A 27417-nucleotide genomic window follows, 5' to 3' on the forward strand; every position below is an offset into this window, starting at 1 on the left:
AAGAGGTTCTGCTTCTCCCAGTCGCAGCCTTGGATTCCAGCCAGGGCCGGATTTAGGTTTGATGAGGCCCTAAGCTACTGAAGGCAATGGGGCCCTTTATATGTCCAGCTGTCCTTTGTCAACAACAAATTGTCACTGTTTTTGTGTTGAATATATGCTATATGGTAATTTGTGGACCTACACAACACAAAACACTGTTGCTGTATATAGGTTTTATTTTATTTCTTTTTTTATTTTGGAAATACATCCAGGTTTTTTTCCTTTAATTTTTTCGGGGGGCCCCCAAGAGAGTGGGGGCCTAAACTATAGCTTGTTTAGCTTATACATAAATCTGGCACCGATTCCAGCAGAAATCAAGCATGTCTTCCGCCTGCATCTTTGCTTCTAGCTCAACACCACTCTACTTTCTGCTCTCCACTCTGCCTTTGTCCTTCTAACTATCACCCAGTTGATGGAGGGGACCCACCTGGTAGGGACACACCCATTTGTCCTCTGGCCCCGAGCCACTTCCTTTGTTCCCTTAATGTCCCATTACGTCACCAGGAAGCTAGCCTGGCTTATACTGTACTTTAACAGTTGCTGGATCCAAGGGTTAGAAGGGTCTCGGCATACGGCCTACTCCCCACCACCACCAACTCGTAACAGTATAAATTAACCAGCTGCTTCATACTATGAGGCACAGGTTATTTCATGATTAGTTACAATATGGACTTGACTCCCATCTCACATGCTGCATCTTGTGTAATATCCGTCACTTACTTGCGCATGTGCCGTCAGGCATGAGCATGTACCCATTGAGACAATAGCACTTGTAGCTGCCATGCGTGTTCATACATCTGTGCTCGCAAGGACGTGGCTTCAATCCACATTCATTGATATCTGCAGAAATAATTGGGGGTGGGGGTGGGAATGAGTTTGTAGATCTTTGGAAGAAAACAAAATAGCTTACTGCAGTTGCTATTTTACGGCTTAAATTCCCACATGGAGAAAATGTCTCCAGGATTCAAGTGAGCCAGATTCTTTAAAGAAAGAATTCAGCAGACCATCTGCTGGTCTGTGTGCTAGGAGCACTAGCAGGAAGTTCCCACCGCACCTGACAGAATCTGGGGAAGTGTCTGACAGCAGAAGATAGATTGTACTGGGAAGGGAGGAAAGAAAACAGCTGCTACACTGTTGTGTATATGCTGAATGGCCACGTAGTCTTGTCTCCACATCTCAGAGGTTCTCAGTTAGGTATGGTAAATATCTGTACAGTGGTACCTCAGGTTACATACGCTTCAGGTTACATACGCTTCAGGTTACAGACTCCGCTAACCCAAAAATATTACCTCAGGTTAAGAACTTTGCTTCAGGATGAGAACAGAAATCACGTGGCAGCAGCAGGAGGCCCCATTAGCTAAAGTGGCGCTTCAGGTTAAGAACAGTTTCAGGTTAAGAACAGACCTCCGGAACGAATTAAGTACGTAACCAGAGGTACCACTGTAACTGAAAACAAGAAATGTAAATTTCTTTTACAAGCAAACAAGTTAGTTCGTTTACCTGGCTGTGGCTGGATGATTTATTAAGCCATTGTAAATCAATGATTTAAAGCCAAGCTTGAAGCATCAATTTTATATCATTGATCTAAATCAACTTTTCTGTTTTGAAGTTCATATACTTCCTGAATAGGCAGGCATACTGCCTTGCTACTAGAACAATGAAAATGCTTATTGTCTGCTTTCCAGTGGCCTTTACTATTGACCTTAACCAGTCAGTTATATTTCCTCGTGGCTTTCTTTTATGTAGAAAAGCAGTCTTTAATTCAATCTGATGGACACATTGACAGGATTCAATTTTCAGAGATTACAAATGCGGGTATGCTTTTATTTGTTTTCCTTTCATGTTTTGCTTTTTTTTTAAACAGAGAGAATTGTTTTAAAAATTCTTTTTAAATCTGTAACGACAAACTGGCATGAAGAAATGCCAGCTTGCCAGTTTTAAATACTTGGTTTTAACCATCTGGCAAATTTGGAGGTCTAGGTTCACTCCTAAGCAAATTTTCATAACCTGAAAATAAATCTTCACAAAGCAGAAAAGTCCTAATGAGGGGCTGGGGTAGATGGCATTCATGGTGCCACCACTACATTTGAAACAATGCCAGCTCATGCCAGCCAGGGTGGAATGTAGCGCCAAAGGCAGTTTCCATTTTTTGCTGTGTGCCAGCTCCAGGTTGGTGTAGCTGCAGAGCCTGAGAATTGAACCCATGGGACTTTGGATAGAAAGACACCTTCATCCTGCCGCTCTTTGTTTCAGGGCTTTAAGCACCAAACTCCTGGAAGGAGAACTCCCAGGCCAAGTGTGAAGCCTCTGTTACGACAGGTCCCAGCCACATTCATCACACCTCTCTGCTTGCAGAGACTAGTGGAGAGGAATCCACGTGCCTTCCTAACCCACATCCCCTAAGCCTTCATGAAGTTGAAGAGCTATTTTGACTGTTTTGACTTCCTACTTGGATGATGGAGGATATTTGCTAGTCCCTGTACTACTGCCCATCGCAGAATCCACCTGCATGCTGAAAAAGTTTTCCCAAAACAGACAAAATAACTCAACGTTGTTTTACATGCAGCCTCTGCAAAACCACCACACAGCTCTGGCAATTGATGGCACTTATGTGTAGCCTCTGCATTAGAGTGGATAGACACTTCGGATAAGAAGACTTTTGATTGTTATTTCCACTGTAGAAAGTTCTGAGATGGCAAAACACAGCCTCTATATATTGACTGGAAGATTTAAATAGCTCTTACCCTAGGGAAACTGGAGAGGAAAGAAAAGAGCGAAGACAATTTGGCTGTGCACACACTAGGGTGTTAATGCACATGTGTGTAGCATGGATCCAATTTATCCATGCATACTTTGACACCCCCCAGCGCTTTCTATTTAAATCTGTCTCAATGTTTCCTGTCCATACTAGTGGGTGGTGTTTTATGGGATGTATTCATGCTGAGTGACATTGTCCTCTCCCCTTAAGCTACTAATTCTGTGGCCTCCAGAAGTTGTGGAAACCTGAGCTCCATTGGGGGTACACACACAGGTATTTGCTTACCTGTGAGTGCACACCTTTTGTTTTAAAGAACTGTTTTGTCTGTGGAATAACATAGTAATAAAGTTTCGCCAGAGCCAATGTTTCACAGTGGGCAAGACAGCAGCGTCATCTTTTTCCAAATTACACACTCATGCAAAATGGCAGTTTCAAAAATGAATATATATTTGTGTGTCCCACCCAGCACCACCAGGTAGAGAACCGGCAACCCACAAAGGAGTGTCTTGCCAGGGGAAGAATGGCTGGCAGGCAAAGACACAAAGTGCCTCCATTTTCCATAGCCTTGCTCCCTCCCAACACGGAAAGCTGTGGTGTGGCACAGAAGAAGAACACAAGCTGCACATTTCACACACAAATACAAAATGGACAAGGCAGGACAGGGAGAGCGATTTGGGAGAAAGGGATTTGAAGACAGTATTTTTGTTTCCCTTCCCCATCTGCTGTACCTGCGCGAGCCAATTTTATTTTTAATACAGCTGTTTTGCAGAAGAGCAGTTCAACAGAAAACAGCTGTTTTAACTTTTTTCCTCCTTCCCATTGCCAGGGAACCTTCAGCAACAACCAATAGTAATAGGCATGTGGCACCCTTTCCTTTGTGCTGATGGAGACAAAACGGATAGGTAGAGCTCAAGCAATGAGCAAGTGGAAACAAAGGGTTAGGGTTAAAGGTAAAGGGTTAGGGTTAAAGGGACCCCTGACCATTAGGTCCAGTCATGACCAACTGGGGTTGCGACGCTCATCTCGCCTTATTGGCCGAGGGAGCCTTCGTACAGCTTCCGGGTCATGTGGCCAGCATGACTAAGCCGCTTCTGGCAAACCAGAGCAGCGCACGGAAACGCCGTTTACCTTCCCGCCGGAGCGGTACCTATTTATCTACTTGCACTTTGACGTGCTTTCGAACTGCTAGGTTGGCAGGAGCAGGGACCAAGCAACGGGAGCTCACCCCGTCGCGGGTTAGGGTTAGCACCCAGCAAAACATCACCACGTATGTTGAAAAGTCACACCCATACAATTCACTTCTGTGTACCCACACTCAGGGAACCTGAGATTTTACATTAGAACCCCCACCCACTCCCATCCCCAGCCTATGCACGGATCAGAAACATCTGAATTAATTGACTGGAAATGTTAAGCTGTGGACAAAGATGAGGACAGAGAAAAAACATGCACCTATGGGATGCCCTGAATCCAGTTTAAACTGCCGTGTGCGCACAAATGCATTGCCTAGTGTAAAAATCCATTGCAGGTAATGGGAGGCACATATAGCAGAAACTGAGCTCGTTCATGTTCGCTCCACATTTCTAGGTATAGGTCCTGAATTGCCGTTTGCTCCAATTCAGCAGTCTAGCCAGGGTTAGTCACATGCTCATATTTCTCTCATCAAAATAAATCAAACTTAGAAGCCAAGCTTTATGATATATTCAAGACCTATGATCAGACCTCTTGACATCCTTTCCTTTGATGAAAGGAGATGAAGAAGATTGGAGCCATGGCACTGGGGGCATCTGGGCATTCGTGTGTCATTTCCTTCACTTTAACTGGTGCACAGAGCAGGGGACACACAGAGATATATATATTACAGTGGTACCTCGGGTTAAGTACTTAATTCGTTCTGGAGGTCCTTTCTTAACCTGAAACTGTTCTTAACCTGAAGCACCACTTTAGTTAATGGGGCCTCCCGCTGCCACCGCGTGATTTCTGTTCTCATCCTGAAGCAAAGTTCTTAACCTGAGGTACTATTTCTGGGTTAGCGGAGTCTGTAACCTGAAGCGTCTGTAACCAGAAGTGTATGTAACCCGAGGTACCACTGTATAAATTTCTCCCCCTACTTCACTTTGAATACCAGCTTCAGTCAAGGGGTGACTTTAATCATGGAAACAGTGCAAAAGGCAAGTACAAAAGTCAGGTAGAGAAGATGGCCATTTTCCCACAGCTGCTGTACTGATCCAAAAGTCACACTTCCTCCAGCAGCTTTTAAGCACAGGGAAAAAAGACAAGGGGAGATTTGGCTCTTCTGCCTATGCTGTCACTTCTTTGCCTCCTGCCCGATAGTAAAACATGTAAATTTCATCAGGAAAAAACTAGCATACACCCTTCATGGGACTCTGCAGCCATGCAGCTCCTGTAAAGCCAGAGTTCTTCTGAGCAGGCCTTCCGTTCCAGTACAGCTTTAATGACATCAGACTCTGCTCCCTTATTCATGCGGCCTTGCAAGCCAGAGCGCAGCTTCTCCTAGCCCACGGAGAATGCATAGCTCAATACAGTAGTGGGATGCCAGAAGTGGTGTTAGGTTGAGTTGATTCCAAGATTCCTTAGCCTATAAGTTGTATTTCTTACACTTAGAAAGAGGCACCAGATGTTCTTATAAGAACACAATGTGCCTATTGTAGTTTCAGGAACCCAAATCACTGCAACTTCATACTCAAATTAAAGGAGTGTGTGTGTGTGTGTGTGTGTGTGTGTGTGTTTTGGGATGGGAGGAGGTCTTTGATCTAAATATAACAGAAATAACCCTTTGACCTTTCAAAGGGTCTCCCCGAAATGCAGGGATGCGCATCTCCTGAAGAATGTGCATGCTGCTGCGGGAGAATAAAGGATGCAACAGCTTACAAGAAAAATGATAAATTGTACATACCTTGGCTGCAGGTTTTGCCTGTGAATCCAGGAAAGCATTTACATTTGTTTGGCATCATACATTCACCATATTTGCACCCGTGTTCACAAGTAGCTGTAGAAGGAGGAGGAGAGAAATAGGAAGTGAAAACGCAGAATAAAAATAGCCCAACTGGTATATTCTTCAGTATTATCGTTTTGGAAAACAGTGATAATAAGAAAAGGATTTAAGAACCAAAAGAGTTTGGATTTGGATTTGATATCCTGCTTTATCACTACCTGAAGGAGTCTCAAAGTGGCTCACATTCTCCTTTCCCTTCCTCCCCCACAACAAACACTCTGTGAGGTGAGTGGGGCTGAGAGACTTCAGAGAAGTGTGACTGGCCCAAGGTCATCCAGCAGCTGCATGTGGAGGAGCGGAGACGCGAACCCGGTTCACCAGATTACGAGCCTACCACTCTTAACCACTACACCACACTGGCTCTCCAAAAAGCAGAGTTTGTCTAATTCCTTGGTCTGAATAATGTCCACATGTATTTAGAATCTGGGTAAGTTTTTTAAAAACAAAACAAAACCAAATGTACTCTGTACTTTAGAAAATCAAACCAACAGAAACTCACCCCAAGAACACTTGTAATTGTGTTATATATGATTTGTTCTTTGTAATATACCATTGTCTTTCCCCTACTTCTTTTCTTTCCTGTTTACTATGGAATTTAATAAATGTTCTCCAGAAAATGTTTATTTCAACGTAATGTTGCTGATTTGATTTTGTTTCCAATCATTGCCAGATTTGCTTCAGGTTACTGTAGATCCAAATTCTTTCTGGAGTGACTTAATTTCCCCTGGAAATTATAGTGAGAGCTCAGGAGGAATAAAGAGGCTCACATTTGGACCTGAACACTTTTCCATATCAGAATCTAATATACCACCCAAGCATCACAATGCCTGCTTGCCAAAAATCCTACTTTCTGTGAGTTTACAGCTATCTCTCTGCACAACTGAAGTCTTTTTTACTTTTATTAGATTTTCTTCCTATAGGGTATGACTGGGTATGACTAACAGCAAAGTTAACGATGGCTTCCAATATCCCCCCCCCAAAAAAATAATAATAATCCATGCCAATCTGAAATTGAATTAATCTGGTGCTTCAGCAGTGGTCTAGTGAAGTATTAGGCATTACATATACAATACACATTCAGATCAACTGGTGACCAGTATTTGTATGTCTTTTATTACTAAACTCATTCATTGCACATTGCCAAAAAAGTGGAATTTCATCACCAGAAAAGGGAGGGCACAGATATTTGCATATAACCTGCATGTGCTAATGTATATTTATGTCTGTAAATGTATACATAATTACTGTAATTTTAGTAGCAGCTACTCCAGCAGGCTGCTTCGACTGGAGAGGCGAGAAGCAGGGCTCATTCTATCAGCTCTGCTGAAAGACTCCATCAACGGCCTCCTGTCCCTGAACTGTGGACTGTTGCCATGCCAAGCACTACTGTTTTGAATTTAATGATTGGCACCTGAGTTTGTTTCCCTCCCCCTTCCCCCCCCCCACCCCTTTTCACTGGGTGTTGTATCTTTTAGACTGTTAAGCTTGTAGGCAGATACTATCTTGTTTTAACTCAGGGGACTTTAGCTGTTTTTGGACTGCAACTCCCATCATCTCTAGCTAGCAGGACCAGTGGTCAGGGATGATAGGAACTGTAGTTCAAAAATAGCTGGAGTCCCCAAGTTTGGGAAACCCTGTTTAACTGATTGTATGTAAGCTGCTCTGGTACACATGCTTTAAATAAATAATTTACTTGAAACAGAAATACATCTCACTCTAAGCACAGAAAGCTGGGATCAGGTGACCTTTTCAGACTGCCACCCAGGTGATGTTAAAGGTAAAGGTAAAGGTACCCCTGCCCGTACGGGCCAGTCTTGACAGACTCTGGGGTTGTGCGCCCATCTCACTTAAGAGGCCAGGGGCCAGCGCTGTCCGGAGACACTTCCGGGTCACGTGGCCAGCGTGACATCGCTGCTCTGGCCAGAGCCAGAGCCAGAGCCGCACACGGAAACGCCGTTTACCTTCCCGCTGGTAAGCGGTCCCTATTTATCTACTTGCACCCGGAGGTGCTTTCGAACTGCTAGGTTGGCAGGCGCTGGGACCGAGCAGCGGGAGCGCACCCCGCCGCAGGGATTCGAACCGCCGACCTTTCGATCGGCAAGTCCTAGGCGCTGAGGCTTTAACCCACAGCGCCACCTGCGTCCCTCAGGTGATGTTATAATGGGTTAAATTAGTCCTTCAAATAAAGGGTGCCTTCCAACTGAGGACTGTCCTTCTATGCAAATACTTCCATGTGGACTTCTGACTGGCAGCTTCACACTCCTCCTAAGCTGACTGCATGAGGGAGGGGCCACCTGGCTTTTGAGCAAATCCCCAAATATGAAGTAGAGGTGGGATGATGAACTGGCTCTGAACTTCTAGAAATTCATGCAGCTAATCCACCCACACAAAGAGTAGGGACAGGCACGTTTGAAGCACTTGCCTCAACTCTTCCAATGTCCAGCTCCTCACCCTGCAAAAAACTCCAGTCCCATGCTGCAGTTTCTCCCATAACATGCTCACACGCCCAGTGACACTTCTGCAGTCAAGGTTAAGTAAAATACGCACCATGTTTCTGTAACTCCTGTCCATATATTTAAATCTATAAGGCTTTTGGTCACAGAGTTTAGGTTTCCACTCCACAGAATAAGAGTCTTCTACATGTGGAATTTAGTTTGTTTTTTAGCTGAATCCTTTTGAAGTCCTTGGCCACTGTTCAGAAGTTTCCAAACTTAACATGACTGAATTTCAGAGTCTCCCAAAATGGTATTCTATTAGACATCAATATCAGGCAGTTTAAAGCATCATTTGTTTAATGATATTGTTCCAGCAGGAAAAAGGTGTTAAAAAAAAATAATCCTGACCAAAAGTAGTCTAATGAAAGGAACAGTGTAAAAAAAAAAAAAACACAGTCGTACCTTGGTTCTCGAATGTAATCCATTCCAGAAGTCCATTCAACTTCCGGAAACATTTGAAAACCAAGGTGCGGCTTCTGATTGGCTGCAGGAGCTTCCTGCACTAAATTGGAAGCCACAGAAGCCACGTTGAATGTTCGGGTTCCAAAGGACTTTCAAAAACCGGAATACTTACTTCCGGGTTTTCGGCGTTTGGGAGCCAAAAACGTACAAGTACCAAGGCATTCGAGAACCAAGGTATGACTATACAGCACAGAACGTCTGCATCTTAATTTATAAATTCACCATATATCATGCAGGACTCAAACCAGATATCTGCCAAGAGAAGAATGTAAAGCTTTTGAAAAATGGATACTAGTCAGAAATATTCTATTGTTCTTTGATGGGAAGCTCTCCTTGCTTTTTTAAAAAAGAACTTCACATTATTATCCATTCTTAGCACACCATATATTCAAGCAGCTGAACTGGGGTTATACAAACAATACAAAAAAAAATTAATAAAGGACTTCTCTATTCAACAGATGGCAATGCTTTCAACTAGAGCTATTATCTGCAACATGCATTAATAAAGGTTCAAGGAGAAAAAGCTCTTTTGGCAGCTATTTTGATTGGACAACAGTCTGGTGAGCATATCAATTATGATGTGAACTTTTGTTCATCTGCCCCATATATTCAAAGCTAAGCTCATCAGGACAGCAGATGCAGCATCTACGAAAGAGACGATTCCAAGAGTCAACATTTTATTAGTTCATTCAGCTTTGCCAGACTCCAGCTGGAGAAAGATTTCAACCTCTCCCTTGTGTTTTTACTATTTTTTATTAAAATCTTAGAAGTCATTAAATAACCATAGGTTCTTCGTTGAAGTAATTCTCCAGAGGGCTGAAAACAACACAGATAATCCTCAGGTGCATTTGCATTAGGATGTTAGACAGTTAAAAATCTAGCAAATACTCCATTTAACATAAATACCTGAGGACAACATATGCCACTTAATCAAAAGCACCTGGCTATAAATACCTCTGCATGCCTTGCTTAAAGGTTGCATTTTCCCTGTAGTATTTTAATTTCTAACACTACAGCTTTGGGGTAAAAACTGAGCATGGAAATCCCATAGTGATCTTCTTAAAATAATAATAATAATAAAGAAGGGTAATAGGTGGAGCTCATGGGTAGAGCCCATAAAAGGTTCTTTTAAAATGTATTCTAAGGCATACAACTACTGCATATGTTCACAGGAAAACACATGGAATTCTTAAGGAAATAAGCCTGCAGGAAACACAGTTTCTTTCTTTCATCAAGCACAGAGAAGATGCTGAGGTCCTTCTTCATGAGCCTCCTCCATGTGAGGTCCGGTGGGCGGCTACATGAGAACAGGCCTTTTCTGTGGTGGCATCTTACTTGTGGAACGTTCTCTCCTGGCGCCTTTGCTACATATCTTTAGGCACTAAGCAAAAACATTCCTCTTCTCCCAGGCCTTGGCTAATTAAACAATTAAACAAACAATCTTTGGCCTATTAAACTGGGGGGATGGTGTTTTAGTTGTTTCTATGTTATCTACTTCCGGTTTTGCAGAGTTCGTAAACCGAATAGTTCATAAACAGGACTGTTCGTAAACCAAGGTACCACTGTATTGAAATTTAATTGAAGAAGATAATAATAATATTAGGTCTGACCTGAGATGAGCGTTTCTGGCTCCACCTTCCTGACTGTTTAAGCAGTACTCCCTGCCACCACCTTTTCTTTTCCCCAAGTGGGGTGAGGCTGCCAGGAGGCACTAGTGAGCAGGCTTGTCTTCAAATGGTGATGTCACTGCACTCACTGCCTTCCTTCCTTCCTTCCTTCCTTCCTTCCTTCCTTCCTTCCTTCCTTCCTTCCTGTGTCACCTATGCACCAACTTCAGTAGTACACAGGAGCCATTTTAAACTATGCCTGCGCCACATGTGTGCTAAGCTGGTTCCCCTAGGCCACATCTCCCTGGCACTCATGTGCAAATCAAAATGAATGAGTGAGTGAGTGAGTGAATGAATGAATGAATGGAGTGTGGCTCTGGGTGTGAAGTGAAACAACTATGTTAGCAGCACTGAAGTGACCTCTCTGGAGCGCAAGCCTGGGCAGTGTGTATGCCAAAACGACAAGACCCCACTTTCGGCCTTACTGTTGTTGTCCAAATGAAAGCAGAGTATCTGTGGATGTCGAGAAAATCACCCAAGCCATTTTATTTGCTTGTCTTCTGGCTACTTGGGCAACTCTATACTAGGATAAAAATTTTGTTTTATTTTCTATTCTATTTGTGGACTCTACAAGTCACACCTTAGACTCCTCCAAGATATGTGGTTCATTTTGTGTAATAGCTGCGGCTCTTTTCTTCCATGAGCTACGTTTGTGAACTTGTTATGGAAAGAGCCCAGGGAATCAGGAATTTTGGCTTCCCTGGAAAGTACAGCATCTGCCCAGGACTAATAGGAGGGAGGGTGGAAACAAGATGAAGCATTATACCACAAGTTAAAAATAATAATGCAGAAAATTGCATTTTTTTATATAGTAATTGTGATGCTATGTGTTATGGTAATTACTACAATAGTGCTAATATGATATGTACCAGTTAATATTAATGGACTGTTTTCTTCTCATCCATGTATATAAATGGATAGATTATGGTATGTGGCATCTGTTAAATGATTAATAGTTGGTCTGTGCTGTACAGCAAATCAGTTAAAATGATCAGAATACTTTTTTGCTTGCAACAGAACATTTTCACTTAACCCTGTCTTGTCATTTTAAACCCTCAAACAGCACTTTGCAGCTTTCATTTCTTTATTTTCGAAACCACTGGCAGGCCCGTCAGGACGTCAAATCCATTCAAATTTAGGGATATATTTCTGGAGACAAGGGAATGAAAGGTTGTTGCTATTACCTTCACAGTGCCCTTTGCTATTCCTTTTCCAGCCATAGCAGCAGTCAAGCTTAGAGCCATAGCGGCAGACTCCAGGTTGATTCATGGTTAGGAGCTGCCTACGACCTCGTGAGCTGTGCATAAAATAGAACAGATGAATTAACGGATCCCTTACAGCACCAGGACCTGGAAAGATGTTCCATTTCTCCATTGTGTAGGCTGGCCACACTGGTGTTCTGTTGAAGTAACTGAAATTAAACAATCCTGAAGCACCTTAGTCACAAGTGTTATCTACCTATGTGGTTCACTGCAGCAGAACTGACTTGCTCCCTCCAGCAAAAATACTGGTTATCTTCTACTTCTTAAGCTTCTAAATCCCCTGCCCCTTTGCAAGGATTTCAGAGGGACAGGCATGAGGTTCTAAGGTGGCCTTCCATCTATGTCCTGCATATATATCCAAATTTCCTTAACTCCAAAGATTTACATCAGCTGCGTTAGGATGTACATCTCTGCCCTTACCAACCAATGTTGCTGATAGTTCTCAATTAAATAAACAGCAAATAAAAGCACAAAATCTAATGATTTTCCTCCAGTTCTAATTTGCTGAATTTGAAAGCACACAAAGACTTTTGGTGCACAGATGTAAGTTTTCAGCATCACACATTGAGCGTCAGCCTATGAAACCTACTAAGAAACCTAGATTCTGTGGTTATAAAATGATGTGCACCCGTTTTCGCAGCCATTTCTGCCACCTTTGCAGTTAAATTCCAATATGAATCTATACATAGCAGCAAGAATAGTGTTCACATAAAACATTTTACCAAGAAAGTGCTGTTAAAAAAGTTTGTACATAAATAAAATAAGAGGCAAATTGCAAGGTGTCTGTGATTCGTTCTCCTATGCTTTGGGTTTGTTTCTTTAAACCAGGCATAGGCAAACTCGGCCCTCCAGATGTTTTGCGACTACAATTCCCATGATCCCTAGCTAACAGGACCAGTGGTCAGGGATGATGGGAATTGTAGTCCCAAAACATCTGGAGGGCCGAGTTTGCCTATGCCTGGTTTAAACCAAAGGCAACCTGAGCACCTGCAAATCCTAGTAGACTTAAACCCTTTCCCTTCTGATCACTTTCCAGGTCAAATCTCCTTCAGCTGATTTTGGTTAAGGAGGGGGGGGGGGCGGAATCCAGCGGAGAGAATCACAGAACTCCTTGTGACGTTTCCTTTGGCCTTCTCTCCATAGAATAGTTATGGACATCCCATTATGAACTTCCTATGAACTTTCATAAAGGTAAAACGAAACCATGGATTGTCTCTGGAGACAAACATGATTAATTCAGCCACAAACCTTATGTGTAGTAGAGCTTCCTAGGGAAAGAAATATGAGAGAAATAAATTGTTTTGTTTTATTAAAAAAACTTTTTACACGGCTTGGTTAATAAGCCTGGATGGAGCTGATAGCAACAAGACAAATCCACTTAATCTTGCTGTCATTCATTCCTAAACGGGAACATTATTTTGTGGATTGTGTTACTATATAACTTTGCTATTAGCAATGGGAAATGCAGAATGAAAAAAAACATGGTTCACTTCCTCCACCCCACTGAAAAAAATTATCCTTACTATTTTCAAACTTAAATGATAAAGGTTAAATAGAAAAGCTGTATAGATTTTAAATCCCACTATTATATTATACTTTGTGCTCTATGGTACTATTAAAAAAATGTTTATGTCATCATCATCAAAGAATCAACAGCTTCAGCCTATATTCTGAATCACCAGTGATATTCAGCATGGGATGTAGGAACATTGGACTTGCATCCAAATTGCTAACTCAAGCATACCCAGAGGCCTGTAGGATTTTAAGAACACACACACACACCTTGAACAGCAGACGTTTATGCCACGTCATAGGATTTTTTAAATTGTCACCTCAGTTTCAAAAGTGGTTTGCTATGTCAAGGGTGGGGGTATGTGTGGCTGCCAACTTGTATGAAAATATAGTTTGCTACTTCCTGGCCATTAAGTGTAGGAATTCTGCATGATGCCATGGCTGCCATCATAATTACAAGGAAGTCAGCAACAGTTTGACCCAGTGAGTCTTGTTTCCAAATAAGGACAGTGCTATTTTTCTCGAAAAAGAAGTGCCAGAAGTCACCTTGAACAACCTCCCTCTTTCTCTTAGAATGGCAATTGCACCCACCTGAGAGGTGCAAGGACTGAGTTCTGGCAAGTTACAGCTTAAAAAGAAGAAGAAGAAGAAGCCCTGAGTAAACACATTTATGATTGGGCTGTCTTTTTAAGCTGGAAATGATTGTGGGATATTGATGACAATGAAAATTAGAAAAAGCTACAATGTTGTGCTTCCAAACACTGCTGGTAAACATATTTAGTGCATTAAATCCTCGAAAGTTTCCAAGAGGGGAAAAAAAAACACAACCAAGTCCAAACCTCACAAAATAATAATAATAACCAACTGATACTTTAAAAGAAACTTGTGGTTTATTCTCCCTCTTAAAATTAAAAGCAAAAATTGCATGTCAGCATCAAATAGCTCCAGATTTTCTTCCAATACATTTTCAGGCTTAAGGGGAGATACTGTAGACTATCAAAAGGAAACCAGAAACCCTGAAGAGATACTTCTGAGTTGCAGGGGGCTAGTGGTCAATTGAGTGGAAATGACATCCACATTGCATATAAATAAAACATGCTAAGCACATTAACAGAAAGAAAATAGTTCCAACATTCCCCACTGCCTAGTCCAGGCATATATCAGGATTACTGCTGAACTTCTCACAAGGTAAAATTTAGCAGTATATTTGTTACTCACCAACAGCAGAACCAACTTCAGTTTTTTAAAAAGCCATGCTTACCAGAATCTGGCAGGTTCCAATTACCTTTGCAGCTGCTAACTGATCAGAAACAAACACACTGGCCTGACTGATCTGCCACAATTAGTGTGTGGTGACAGTGCAGATCTCCATGCATGAAAATCTTTATATACATGTTAAAATGGTTTCAACCTACAGAAAAGCTGCCAACCTTGCAGGCTCTGGAATCATTCTTTACACAACAGGCAAACCATGTGTGTACAATAGGTCCTGTGATAGCACATCACACCAATTCCATCATGCATGCATGCAAAGAAAGCAAGGACTCATACAAAGTGCAACACCTACAAAGTTGGAAAAGGCTAAGAACTTTTCGCTCTAACTTTCCCTTTGACTGCCATTTTTAGTTTAGGTCTGTGCATCTGCTTAGCTTTGGGATTCACTCATTCAGAGTTGCAATGTTGCCAGAGTTGTTCAATCTCCGTGGAATGATGACACATAGTTCATGAGGCTTTTCTTACAAGGTCTCAGACTACTTACTTTGTAGGAATTACATTTATGTCATAAGAACTACTCCAGAGTACAGTAATAAGTTTAAAGTTATTCCTTAAGGTTTTTGACAAACTTGATAGGCTACAAAATTAGAGAAAATATTTATTTCTTTATTTCATAAAGTTTATATAGTGTTTGATTGTTTTCAAAACCCTCAAAGCAGTTTACAAAAGAAATAAATCAATAAAATTATTAGTATAAAGAATTAAAACAATAAAAATTAAAACCAGCAATAAACTAAACACACACCAGCAATCTGGGTAGATTTGTCTAAACAAAAATGCTTTTAGCAGGCGCCAAAAGGAGTACAGTCAAAGCGCCTGCCTTATGTAATATTTACGTCTTTTGAAATCTGCTGCTAAATGCAAATCCCAAAAGTTTATTGCTTTATTTCCTAGAGGTTTCAAAAAACCCTTTTATTTATTGTCATTTATCTTCTACAAATTTCCACATTTCCTGTGTTTTTTTAAAACTTTCTTTTTAGATACTTTGGCTTCACTTTTTCCAAGCTGATTCTAATTTTGTGACTTCCTGCTCTTATTTCCAACCACCCATAGATGATAATGATTTCTTCATGTTCCTGGTCAAATATTTTTAACTCATTCATTTAAGGTGCAATCCTAATTAATAGGGCTTACTTCTAGATCAGTACATTTGCATTGATTAGGAGGCAGTAGTCTGAATGTTACCAGACGGGTCTGTTGCAGCGGTCTGGACAGTGGAGGTTAATGGAACCAGCAGCATCACTGAAGATTATCTTGATGAAACTGACAGAGGTGTCAACTATCTTGTTTTCCTCAAGGAGGTGCCTCTCAAAGGATGGATTCTTCAGGAAGGAGAGAACAATTTGGGAATCAGAGCTAAGCTTACCCTCTGCGTGTGGGAATTGATTTCATCAAAGTGCGGATGTGAAAGCAATAAACTGGTAAGGGGACTAAGGTAGAAAGAGACACAGAGGCCCAACTTGTCCTTTATAAGAATCCAATACTGTGGCACTGGTAGCCCCTAAAAAACCATGAATGCGGAAGCAGAATCTGTTGGGAGTGTTAATGCTGTGAACCCTCAGCTTATACTCAACCTACATATATGTGAAAATTAAAACTTTTACCACAGTAATGCCTCCAGTGACTTCATTTAAAGGAAACCAACTCAAAGTACACACTGGAACCTCTGTCTCTCTCCCAGAGCTTGTGGTGCATGTAGCACAGCTTTATATCTTTGTGAGCTCCAAGTAGCTAAATGTTAGATAACATTTTTAAATAAGACATGGTGTGTTTTATTTATTCTTCCGGGAGAACTTAGAAGACACTCATACGATACTCAATTTTCCTTTATCACCCTCAACACAGTGCTTGAAATGTTGAGGGAAGAGGAAAGTAGGAAAACCTCAACTTCCATGGTTGGCCAACCATGCTTCCATTGCCATATAAAAGCAGTAACTGGAGGGACAAGGCACCCTCAGCTCCCTGTAATTCAAGCACTGCCCCAATACTAGATTTACTGGCTTCAAAACATATTGATGTAAACTAGAGCAGGGACCTCTAGGGTCAGGTGAGAGACAAAGGTAGAAAGGAGACAACCAAAGAGGGATGCGATGGAGGAGGTTGCCACTTGCGTCTTCAATGTTCAAATGCTTCTGAGCATTCTGCTTCTGAGGAATCGCCAGATGCTGGAAAAGACACTCTTTTCCCATTAGTGGTCTCAAGATAAGAGATTTCCCTTAGAGACCTCTCTTCTTCCAGTTATGCTGATGTTGGGCTCAGAACAGAAACCCCTTCTAGGAATCTTCTTCAAGAGCTTTCCTCACTCCTCCTCCTGCTCCTCCTGGATTGAGACAGGGAGGTCACCGCCGATTTCTTTACGTCAAAATGTGACTTCCCCACTCCCTATTTAAAAACCTTGCTGTACAAAGAAAGGTAGTGTGATTCTGCTTTCCCTACCCAAAATACCTTATGGTAGAGAAAACTGTAGAGTCTGGATGGGGATGAGTGAAAGGAAGAATGCCAGAGCTCCCATGTTTCTTGAAAGGAGGCAGGAGAAACAGCCAGCAGACCACAGAGAGGGAAAAAGAGCTGAGGCTTAGCAGGAAAGAGGGGAAGAAGCAAGTGGAAGAACTCAGGCAGGTGTACCATTTAAAGGAAGCCCCAGAGCATCAAAATGGGAAGGAATGGCATCCAATAACACTGGGGGTGAGCTTAAGCTGCCTTCCCCTACCTGGTGCCATCCAGATGTTTTGGGGCTGTGCTGGGTAGGGCTGATGGGAGTCCAAAACATCTGAATAGTGTCAAGTTAAGGAAGTCAGGTTTAGAGCAGGGCTTCCCAAACATCTGAGCTCACTGACGCTTGATGAGCTTAGAAACAAAATTCTTAGAAATGTAAATGAAATACCAATATATAAGCCAGTGTTTCCCAACCTTGGGCCTCCAGCTGTTTTTGGACTACAATTCCCATCATCCCTTGCCACTGGTCTTGCTAGTCAGGGATGATGGGAGTTGTAGTTCAAAAACAGCTGGAGGCCCAAGGTTGGGAAACACTGATATAAGCAACCTTTATTAATCACCAATTGTGATTGCTAGGAATCATCACGTAAGGAATACTGTTGTATTGTGTGGATTCAACTTATTAAATAAAGAGGTTCCTCACTGGCAATATTATATATACGGTGCGTATGCCCTTTATTTCTCATAGTTCCTAATCAAAGCTTTTGCAGTACACCTCAGAAACTTCTTTTCTACCTCTAGACCCTTTTTGATGTCCTTTTGACTCCTTCACATAATCCCATTGATCCCAGGTTGTCAATATTGGCCACTTTTGGTTTGAAACTGTGGTTTGGAATAAGGGTCAGGAAGCTATGGCTTTTTTGGCAGGCCCAGGACCAAGCGGGATATAAAGCTAAACGAGTCTATCCATTTCATATGCAGGTTTTTAAAGGTGTACATTTTAAAACATAATGACCACTTCTATAATGGTAATGTGTACTTGCTCTCGAAACTATGTTTTACCAAAGGGTTTTTTTTAACTCACTGAGTTAAACTTTCAGGTTTGATTTCAGCTCACCTATCCCCATATTTGAGGATGCTGCCAGTACATTTTATATACTGTGTGGCCAGGCCAGAAACACACAGGACAGGACAGTTTACTGGGAATATCCAATTGCCAACATGCAATTTCAAATGCTGTGTAAGTCTGTCTGGATCCCATGAGGGAGTTAGGCTATTGCTTAAGAACACCACCTGCCCCTTTGATTTGGACAGAACTCCTCACACACTTCCGGATCAGGCTTAACATACAACATCCCTTGCAAGATTCAGCTACATATTATGGCATACAGTATTCTATGGCAAACGCATGAAATCAGCTGTTGAAGAGGCAAGGCACAACTGAGCCGCCCTGCAAGTGGAATAACCACGAAGCAGAATGAGACAATTGTCTCAGGAGATGAATGCAGGAAAGCAGCAAATGGATGCCTCCGCCTCCCCAGGTCCACTGCTCACTACATTATTGTTCTCTGGTGATGCTGATGACCCACCCACCCAGTGAGGAAGGGGTGTGTGTGTGTCTTTCCTCAAAGGAAGACATTCTGGGGGTGGGTACTTGTGCCACCACAGTCACCACACGCAGAATGCTAAGGACTCCCCACCTCACCCTGGTCCTTCCTCAGAACAAGGCACTGAGGCAAGACAGAAGAGGTGGAGATAAACTGCCTTCCCACTAATGTGGGAAGCAGAGGAGGAATGGGGTGTGGCAAGGGGAAGCAGAGGAAGGAACCACTACCGTTCTAGGGGGTCAGACTAGATGACCCTCAGGTTCCCTTCCAGATCTATAATTCTATGATTCTATGAAGAAAGGGAGGGGTGGCATCAGGAAGAGGAGAAACACGTGTGTGTGTGTGTGTGCATGTGCGTGTGTGTGTGTGTGTGTGAGAGAGAGAGAGAGAGAGAGAGAAAGAGAGATGCACACAGACCTTGGCCCCTCTTCTAATGTATACAGCATGCAGACACAACTTCTGGCATTATCTTCTGCACTACTCTCATTGAAATCCTCACTCAATCAGGTGTACAGATTAGAAAGGCTCACCACAGCACTAGCCTCAGAGCAGCCACACCTTTAAACTACTGGTTTGTTCTTTTCCCCAAAAGAGAACTGCTTGCCACCCAAAGTTCTTTCGAACAACATCCGGCAAAGTGGAAGCCCTGTCTCCTAGATGCACAGGCACAGGCTGTGATCACTTGAAAATGCACTCTGCACGCATTCCCCTCACAGAGCTGCAATTCGCAGCTGTATTTCTCACTCAGGCTCTCTGGCACCCAGCGTGGAAAAGCCCTAGCAGACCAAGCACTGCAGAGAACCCATCAGAATAAATTTCAGGAGAGGCAGGTCACAGATTCAGCTTCCAGGTGAGGTAAATGCTGCTCTGAACCAGCCCTTGGCGGGTGACTCCTAGCCGCAAAGACTGGCAGACAAGTGCCCGAGAGAAACCCCACCCACTCTCTTATTTTATTTAAACCTCTTTATATTAAATTTGTACACCACCCTCCATCCGAAGATCACAGGGCGGCTCTTGACATAAAAATACCCAATGAGAAACACAAAATATGCATTAAAACAGAAACACTGGCTCCAAAGGAACAGATATAAAGCGGTAGAAACCCCCATAACCCCCCTGCCCCTTTTTGATACTAACCTGACATTTTCGGGGAATCCACCTGCAACAAGGGGCAGCCAGGCAAGAATTAGGAAAGTGTTCCAGGCGAGCAGCACCATGCCTGAGGAAACTGAGGCAGCAACAGGAGGCAGTTGGGTAGAGCTGGGAGAGAGAGAGAGACAGAGAGATGTCCTTTAGTTTGAAACTGGAAGGCAAACCTACGCGCGACGATCCAGGGACGCTGCTGCCCACGCCCCCCTCTCTCTGAGGGACCCCGCCTCGCTTCTCGGGGTCTTCTGTTCCTCCCTGGCAGCTGGCTTCGCCGTTCTTCTTCTCCACAGCTACTGGACTCTTCTCAGCCTTTCCATGGGGCAGGGGAGCAGAGCTGCCAAGGGCGCAAAGCTGCAGGACCGAGGAGGACCTAGATCCAGACGGGAAAAGCCACGCTGGGGTCTGAGCTTTGCTTCTCCGGGGTCTGCATGCCTCTGCCTGGGGGCGGGTCGGAGATTTGCATGGGAGATCCGCCCCGGCAGACCCCCACGTTGCTCAAAGGCCCTTCCCTCCCGCTGCAAACAACGGTTTTATTGCAAGGAGAAGAGGTGGGCGAGTGGCGCGCGGGGCGGGGGGGAGCACTTGCTTGAAATAATCCATCTTGGGTGTCCCCAGACAAGAGATCAGGTAATTAACAAATGAGAAACAAGCAAATGCGAGACAAGCATTGACCATAACAATCAAAATGGGTAAGGGGTTTTCGGGAATAAAGCGTTGCTCATATTACTTGGGACAGTTTTATTTTTTATTTTTTGGCGGCGGGTGCAAGGGGAACCTGACCTGCTGCCATTCCAAAAACTGGACTCTACTGCAGTGCTAGAGCATCTGCATCACACGATGCAGAAGGTCCCAAGTTCAGTCCGTGGCATCCGAAGTTAAAAAGGGCCAAGGCACCTTTCATCGCCGCAGACTACACTGTAGAGTTGGTGCGCATGACTTCCTCCCAAAGGATCCTGGGAGCTGTAGTTCGTTAAGAGTGCTGAGAGTTGTAGCTCCGTGCAGGATGAACTTCAGTTTCCAATATTCCTTGGGGGAAGTCATGTGCTTTGAGCGTAAGGTGCATATACTGCTCAAATAGTCTGGACTGCCTTAAAAAGGTAAAGGGACCCCTGACCATTAGGTCCAGTCGTGGCTGACTCTGGGGTTGTGGCACTCATCTCGCTTTATTGGCTGAGGGAGCCGGCATACAGCTTCTGGGTCATGTGGCCAGCATGACTAAGCCGCTTCTGGCGAACCAGAGCAGCGCACGGAAACGCCGTTTACCTTCCCGCCGGAGCGGTACCTATTTATCTACTTGCACTTTGACGTGCTTTCGAACTGCTAGGTTGGCAGGAGCAGGGACCAAGCAACGGGAGCTCACCCCGTCATGGGGATTCGAACCACCGAGCTTATCTCTGAAGTCTTTTCCAAGTGACTCCTTTATTGAGCATTCATCCTGATTTGTTTTCATGAAGTTTGTGATGTGGTTAGGCAATGCCAGCAATTTATTGAGCAGTCGTTGTGATGTTGGGACGTCACACTGAGCAATTGTTATCCCAAACATTCCATTGCTTTCCCCGTGATTGACTTGTCACAACAGGTCTGATTTTGGGGGAAGCGGGTTTGTCGCACAACTTGAATTGTGCCATTTGAATTTTGCTAAGATGTAGTTAAATCCTACCCAAAATCAAATCTCCTTAAATAACTTAGAGATCAGGGTATACCTGCGCCAGCCCCTTGTTTACCTTTCACCTCATTTAACTATCTCAACTTGCATGGATACCAACATTGCTATATTTCCTGTGGCACTTTCTTCTCTTAGGACATTTGGACTCGGGTGCCTTATTTTCAGAATAATTCTGTATGTGTGCTATTAGAGTAATGTTCAGTGCAGAGATCCACCCTGTTAACTGCGACAGAGTCTACAGCATTAGGCTTGGGACCTCTGTACCTTAAGGAATACCTTTTCTGCAGGTCTGCTCATGGCCTTAGGCTCAGACCTACAGGTGCCTCATCCGAAAGAAATTTGGAGAGTGACAAGGAAGGAGAGGGCTTTCTTAGTGGCTCTTCCCAGTGACGTTTGCCTGGGACAATTCTGAATTTATTCCAGCACCAGTCAAAAACCTTTCTATACTACCAGGCATTTGAATGACAGCCAACTGCTTCTCAGAACGGGATCAGCTTTTAATATTAACTGTGTTGTGTCAATGGAGAAGAATTTGGCTGATGACAACAGGATTGCTGCATGTGTCGTCGTTCCAAACTAGCAGGACAAAAAAAAAACCAGTGCATTTTTTTGTTCTGTACTGCTGACATGGCAAGAAATTCTCTGGGAAAATGCCTTTCACTTCCATCCCAGAGACTGAATGCAGCATAAGTTTCCAGTACTAGGACTATCTCTAGCGAAGGCTGTGGATGCATTCAAGCACACATCTCCATTGAATTGGAATGTTATTGGTGCACTGAGACCTACCTGCCCACAAATCCCAAAGGACACACCAAGGACTGTCTCTTCTCCTGGTATTTTCTTACTGTATCAATAAAGCTTGAACTCTAGTGAAAGCCCCTTTGGGATTACATGGAGTTTACATTATGTTCTTCAATGCTTTTCCTGCCTATTCCTTTGCATTGTGTCTACAGGTCATACAAGGAAGGGGAGGATGTTCAGGCTTTAAGGATTTGTAAATGAAATCCTCCAGGGCCAAACTAGGCTATATGCTAAATGCATGATTGCATTTAAAGTACCCAGTTCCTCCTGTTTAAATAACAGCCACAGGCTGTCCTATTCAGGATCAGCACCGTGGCATACAGTGTGGAGGGGTTAACCCTCGCCACACAGTCCTGACAAAAACAAACCTCCTCCAGCTGCTATTTCCCCCAGGAGAGAAACTGGTTTGTGTAGAACCCAACATATAATGCCCACCCTCCTTATTTGAACTTCTATTCACCCCCACATTATTTTTTTCAATTATTTTTTCTGTAAGCCACCCATCCCCTTGGGATCTTCCCAACACTTTTTCGAATGAATGAAAGAAAAGACTTGTACATGGCTTTTGCTAGGAATTTTGGAACATATTAACTCATTGCTCTGGACATGGTTTGCCTAGATTTCTGTCACTCTTGCCCCCGACCACCACTGTGTGTGTGTGTGTGTGTGTGTGTGTGTGTGCATTCATTCATATTCATTCATTGGTATTCTAAAGTCACTCTGTAACATGGAAAATCCATGTTTGGGGAAAAAAATTTTTTGCCTATCTGTTTTCCCATATATTACTACAATGAAATGTAGCCTTCTTAACTTCCTTTGAACATCATTCCATGATATTTAAACATGAAAGAGGCCTGTAATGTATAGCTGTGCTCTGGCAAGGTTAATGTGCTTCATGTTAACTGATTGTCCCATAACTCAACCCCCTTTGAAACTTAAACCTTACTAATGGCGAGCTTGAACCTCTCTCTCTGTCTGTCTGACAGAAGAAGGGATCTGGCACTCCATCCCATGCAGGGTCAGTCAGGGCCTCCCTGGACGAGAGTGGAGAGATCTGCGTCTCCTCAGCGCTGGCCCTTTTACAACAAGCTGGCTGAGCCAAAGTATCTGACTGAGGAGGATAGCAAAAATCATAGGTCAGAGAGACAAGTTGAGGCCAGTACCCAGTATATCAGGACTGGGGAACATGTGGCCATCCAGATGTTGGTGAACTACAACTCCCATTATCCTGTCTGGGGATGGTGGGAATTGAAGTCCTATCAGCATTCGGATGGCAGCAGACATTTCCCATTCCTGCAATAAGTAGGCAGCCCAGGCAAGTGTGAAGAAAGAGGCAGGCAGCAAAACCGGCAAGGGCTTAGGGAAAGGGAGCATTTTGCGAGCTGCGCGCAATAGAAACATACAGTCAGTCAATAGAGCAGAGGCCTGCAGCCCACAAGCCTTGGGCTTGCAGCGCACCCAAGCCACGCATCTCTCCTGGGAGTGATGCGGTGGCTCAAGTGCCTGCAGGCTCTGCACTGCCCAAAAGCGCAGTGTGGGGCTTGCATCTGCCTGCCGCCTCCCCCTCAGCTATAGTTTGCCCCGGGCACAGGGTGTGCACACCGCCCCAGGTGCCCAAGCAGCTAGCTATACCCCTGGCTCCCCCCAAAGAATCTTGAGAACTGTAGTTTGTTAAGGATGCTGAAAGTTGTTAGAATATTCCTGTTCTCCTGACAGAGCTACAATTCCCAGAGTTTCCTGGCAAGAGAGATTGATTTTTAAACCACTCTGGTAATTGCAGCTCTGTGAGGAGAATAGGGGTATCCTAACAGCTCTCAGCAGAAGGCTGATCGCCGAAGAATGGATGCTTTTGAATTATGGTGCTGCAGGAGACTCTTGAGAGTCCCATGGACTGCAAGAAGATCAAACCTATCCATTCTTAAGGAAATCAGCCCTGAGTGCTCACTGGAAGGACAGATCCTGAAGCTGAGGCTCCAATACTTTGGCCACCTCATGAGAAGAGAAGACTCCCTGGAAAAGACCCTGATGTTGGGAAAGATGGAGGGCACAAGGAGAAGGGGAAGACAGAGGACGAGATGGTTGGGCAGTGTTCTTGAAGCTACCAGCATGAGTTTGACCAAACTGCGGGAGGCAGTGGAAGACAGGAGTGCCTGGCGTGCTCTGGTCCATGGGGTCACGAAGAGTCGGACACGACTAAACGACTAAACAACAACAACAGCTCTCAGCACCTATAACAAACTGCACTTTCCAGGATTCTTTGGGGGAAGCCATATCTGTTTAAAGTGGTATGGTACCACTTTAAATGCATGGTGCAAGTCCGGCATTTATCTCTTGCCGGTGGGTCAGAGCCAAAGGTCCCCTGTCCTAAGTGCTGTGTGCAGCAATACAGTCTTGTTAATTGCTGCGGTTCCTGCACAAGGAATGGGGACAGCTCTGTAATGCTGAACAATGGAACTGACATGCTGGATCTTGTGCTCTCATTATACTGCTGTGTAGTGGAATCTGGGATCATGCTGTTAGCTGCCTTTTAAAAAATGGTCTTTAAAATTGCAGAGACGGGATGGAAAAAGAATGTCCATCCCAGAATCAGGGAGGGAGAGAAGAAAGGTGCCCTGAGTAGTTTTTCACTGCAATGTACATGGTTAAGTACTATTTCAGAAAAGCAGAAAAACCACGCACCAAAAAACTTTCAATTATCAAAGCTCATTTACACAAACAACACCACTCAAGCAACTGATATTTAGAGACATAAAGAAGTGAAGGTAGAACATAGCCATCATAACTAGTAGCAATTAATAGCCTTATTATCTTCCATGAATTTGTCTTAATTGTTTTTTAAAGCCATCCAAGTACCCTGGCCATCACTAAGGCACTAGATGCACTGATTTAAAGCCTCAACAGTTTCACTGGTGTTAGCAGAAAAGAAGAAATAAAGTTTGGTGTCTCACCTGGTGATGGCAACACACCTCAAATCCATGGACAACCTGTCCCTGCAGTTTTGCATAGATACAGAATAGCATAGATGACATAACTGATTCCCTGGAGGACATATCCTTCATTTGCACAGCCTGCTGTCTCTTTCTCCTCTGTGATGATGATTTATGATTTGAACCTAGCCCCGGTGACTGCTAGTAAACTAGCGCTTTAGGGTACAGGTAGGTTATATCATCGGCACCATGTCACTCACAACCACAAGCCAACCAATATCAGGGTCAATATAATGGCAGTCCAGCTGAACAGGCCCACAAGACACACTGTTGAGATGGGGCTGCTTCCTAAGAGCCAGTCAATGAAGGTTCAGTCAGAAGCATTGCCACACACTGTTCATACATATTGTGTGGGATGCCCTTCTCCCATCTTGCTTTTTATGCCCAAATGTCTGCACTATTTAATAAAGTGTTCCATCTAAAGGGCTCCCCACTTACCCGCAATTGTGTAGGCTGCAGAACGTTAACCCTTTCTAGTCACAGGTTTCCTCTTCCACCCATTCCTTGCTCTGCCTTCCAGGTGGCTATTCATAAACATCTCTCTCTTTTTTGTCCCCCTCGGTGCCTAATGTAGAAAACAACTACTGGATTCATTAAGGACTTTTCATGCTTAGCCTTGAGCCACCACCCCTGACAGAAGTAAGACCTCCCTCCTCTTTTCCTTGAAGTGCCTCATTATTTTTCTTCTCCTGCCTCTCAACGTCTGGTAACTCTGCTCGCCATTTCCCACAGTGCTTGGTAGCGTGCCCACAAGTTTCTTAGCAGGGATCTCTCCCTCTTGCACACATTCCAGTCCTAAAGGCATCGCTTGTTGCATAGGCCCCAATAACTAATTGATATTTTAATTAAAATGTTTTTTCCTGAGTGAACACTGAGCACAGTAAAGCCACATACCTGGGGGGGAAATATATACAGGGCAAGTCGGAAAACACCCATTTGACTTCCAGTTTCTGGATAAAAGGTACATTAAAGTAAAAAAATAATAATAATTAAAAATCTGCTAGTGCCTATAGTCTTTGGGCCACCCTCAAATGCTTGACAAACGTTGCACTCCTCCTGAAGGAGCAGGTTAGCACTTTAGGGGTGATTCTGGATCCAGCTGTGTAACTGGAGCATCAGTGGCTAGTAGTGCTTTTTACTGCAGCTGGTTTGACAGCTACGACTATTCCCAGACTGGGAAAGCCTTGCCACAGTAGTTCATGCACTGGTTTACTTCAAGACATGATTACTGCCATGGGCATTATGCTGGGCTTCCCTTGTGTTCGATTTGCAGTTGGTGCAGAATGCTGCAGCATGATTGCTGCCAGGAGTGAGGCCTTGTCAGCATATGTAGACTCACCCTGCTAACTGCTCCCCCATTAAACATAGTGGGCCACCTCACGGTACACCAATTAAATGAATGCCTACCATTTACCACAGGCTGGGGGTCTTGTGTGAGGTAAATTGTGATTCAGGGAGTCTCAGGCAGGAGTTGATCAACAAGGACAGTTTTATTTAAAAAACAACAACCCAGGAAGTTGGTGAAACGAAGTTGGGTCAGGAGATGCGTTCTTTCAGGTAGAAGTTAACTTATTATTATTTAAACTAAATATAAGGATGCCAGAGGCTTAAACACAGGCACGACTTCTTTTAAACTCCCTTTGCTCAAAATCAGTTGTTACACTTCCGTTTCTGTTACTTGTTTCTAGGTCCTTAGTTCAAGCAGATGCTACAGGTCAATGCTTTTAACACAGTTTATTAATTTGGTTCACAAGCAAAGGGATACTGTTTGTCAGTTACCCACTCTCTTAACAATCCTACTCTTGAGGTTTTCTAATGAGTACAACTGACCCAGGGGATCGCCTCACCCCTGGTTACTGGTTTGGGAGTCTTCTTTTCCTGGCTAGAATGAGACCCAGGTTGTCTGTATTTCCACAGGTTCTACCTCTCCTTGCTCAGACTCAGCCCTCCAGTTAACTCCTGTCTGTATACCTTCCCCAGGCACTCAGCCCAGTCTTCCTATCTGTAAGCTGCAAGGCTTTCCCCCCTTGCTATAGATAGTGTGGTTGTTCACCTTAAATCAGAACCAGTTTTCCCTCAGACAAACCCAATCCTAATCCCTATCTCCTATCTCAAATCAAGCCCTAACTAGCTCCCTCCCTCAGAAACAGCTCCTGTTATATTCCCTCCCTGTGTTGCTCTGCCTGCCTCTGGCTAGCTGTCCTGGGAGTCAATCAGAGAGAGGCTCCACCCCAGCACTTTGGTGAAATTCTGAGGGACCGCATCACCACCACAGCATGCAACAC

The 27417-nt window shown here is 43.7% G+C and overlaps 1 protein-coding gene across 2 annotated transcripts in view; it reads right to left on the bottom strand.

Annotated features, from left to right (window-relative positions):
• EGFL6 (EGF like domain multiple 6) overlaps positions 1–27054 on the bottom strand; it is a 47582-nt gene extending 20528 nt beyond the window's left edge. Inside the window, exons 1-6 of one of the 2 annotated variants that reach the window (XM_079973181.1) lie at positions 26980–27054; positions 23092–23256; positions 19667–19789; positions 11622–11734; positions 5715–5807; positions 760–879 (exon numbers count right to left, since the gene is read on the bottom strand). In XM_079973181.1, coding sequence (XP_079829307.1) covers positions 760–879; positions 5715–5807; positions 11622–11734; positions 19667–19789; positions 23092–23153 — 511 coding nt within the window. In that variant the 5' untranslated portion in view covers positions 23154–23256; positions 26980–27054. Of the gene's footprint in view, positions 1–759; positions 880–5714; positions 5808–11621; positions 11735–19666; positions 19790–20458; positions 20584–23091; positions 23257–26979 lie in introns of those variants that run through there. The other variant, XM_079973182.1, reaches the window with a different exon arrangement.
• Between the last annotated feature and the right edge of the window lie 363 nt (positions 27055–27417).

This window comes from Podarcis cretensis, assembly GCF_951804945.1.
Source record: "Podarcis cretensis genome assembly, chromosome: 4".
Lineage (NCBI taxonomy): Eukaryota > Metazoa > Chordata > Lepidosauria > Squamata > Lacertidae > Podarcis > Podarcis cretensis.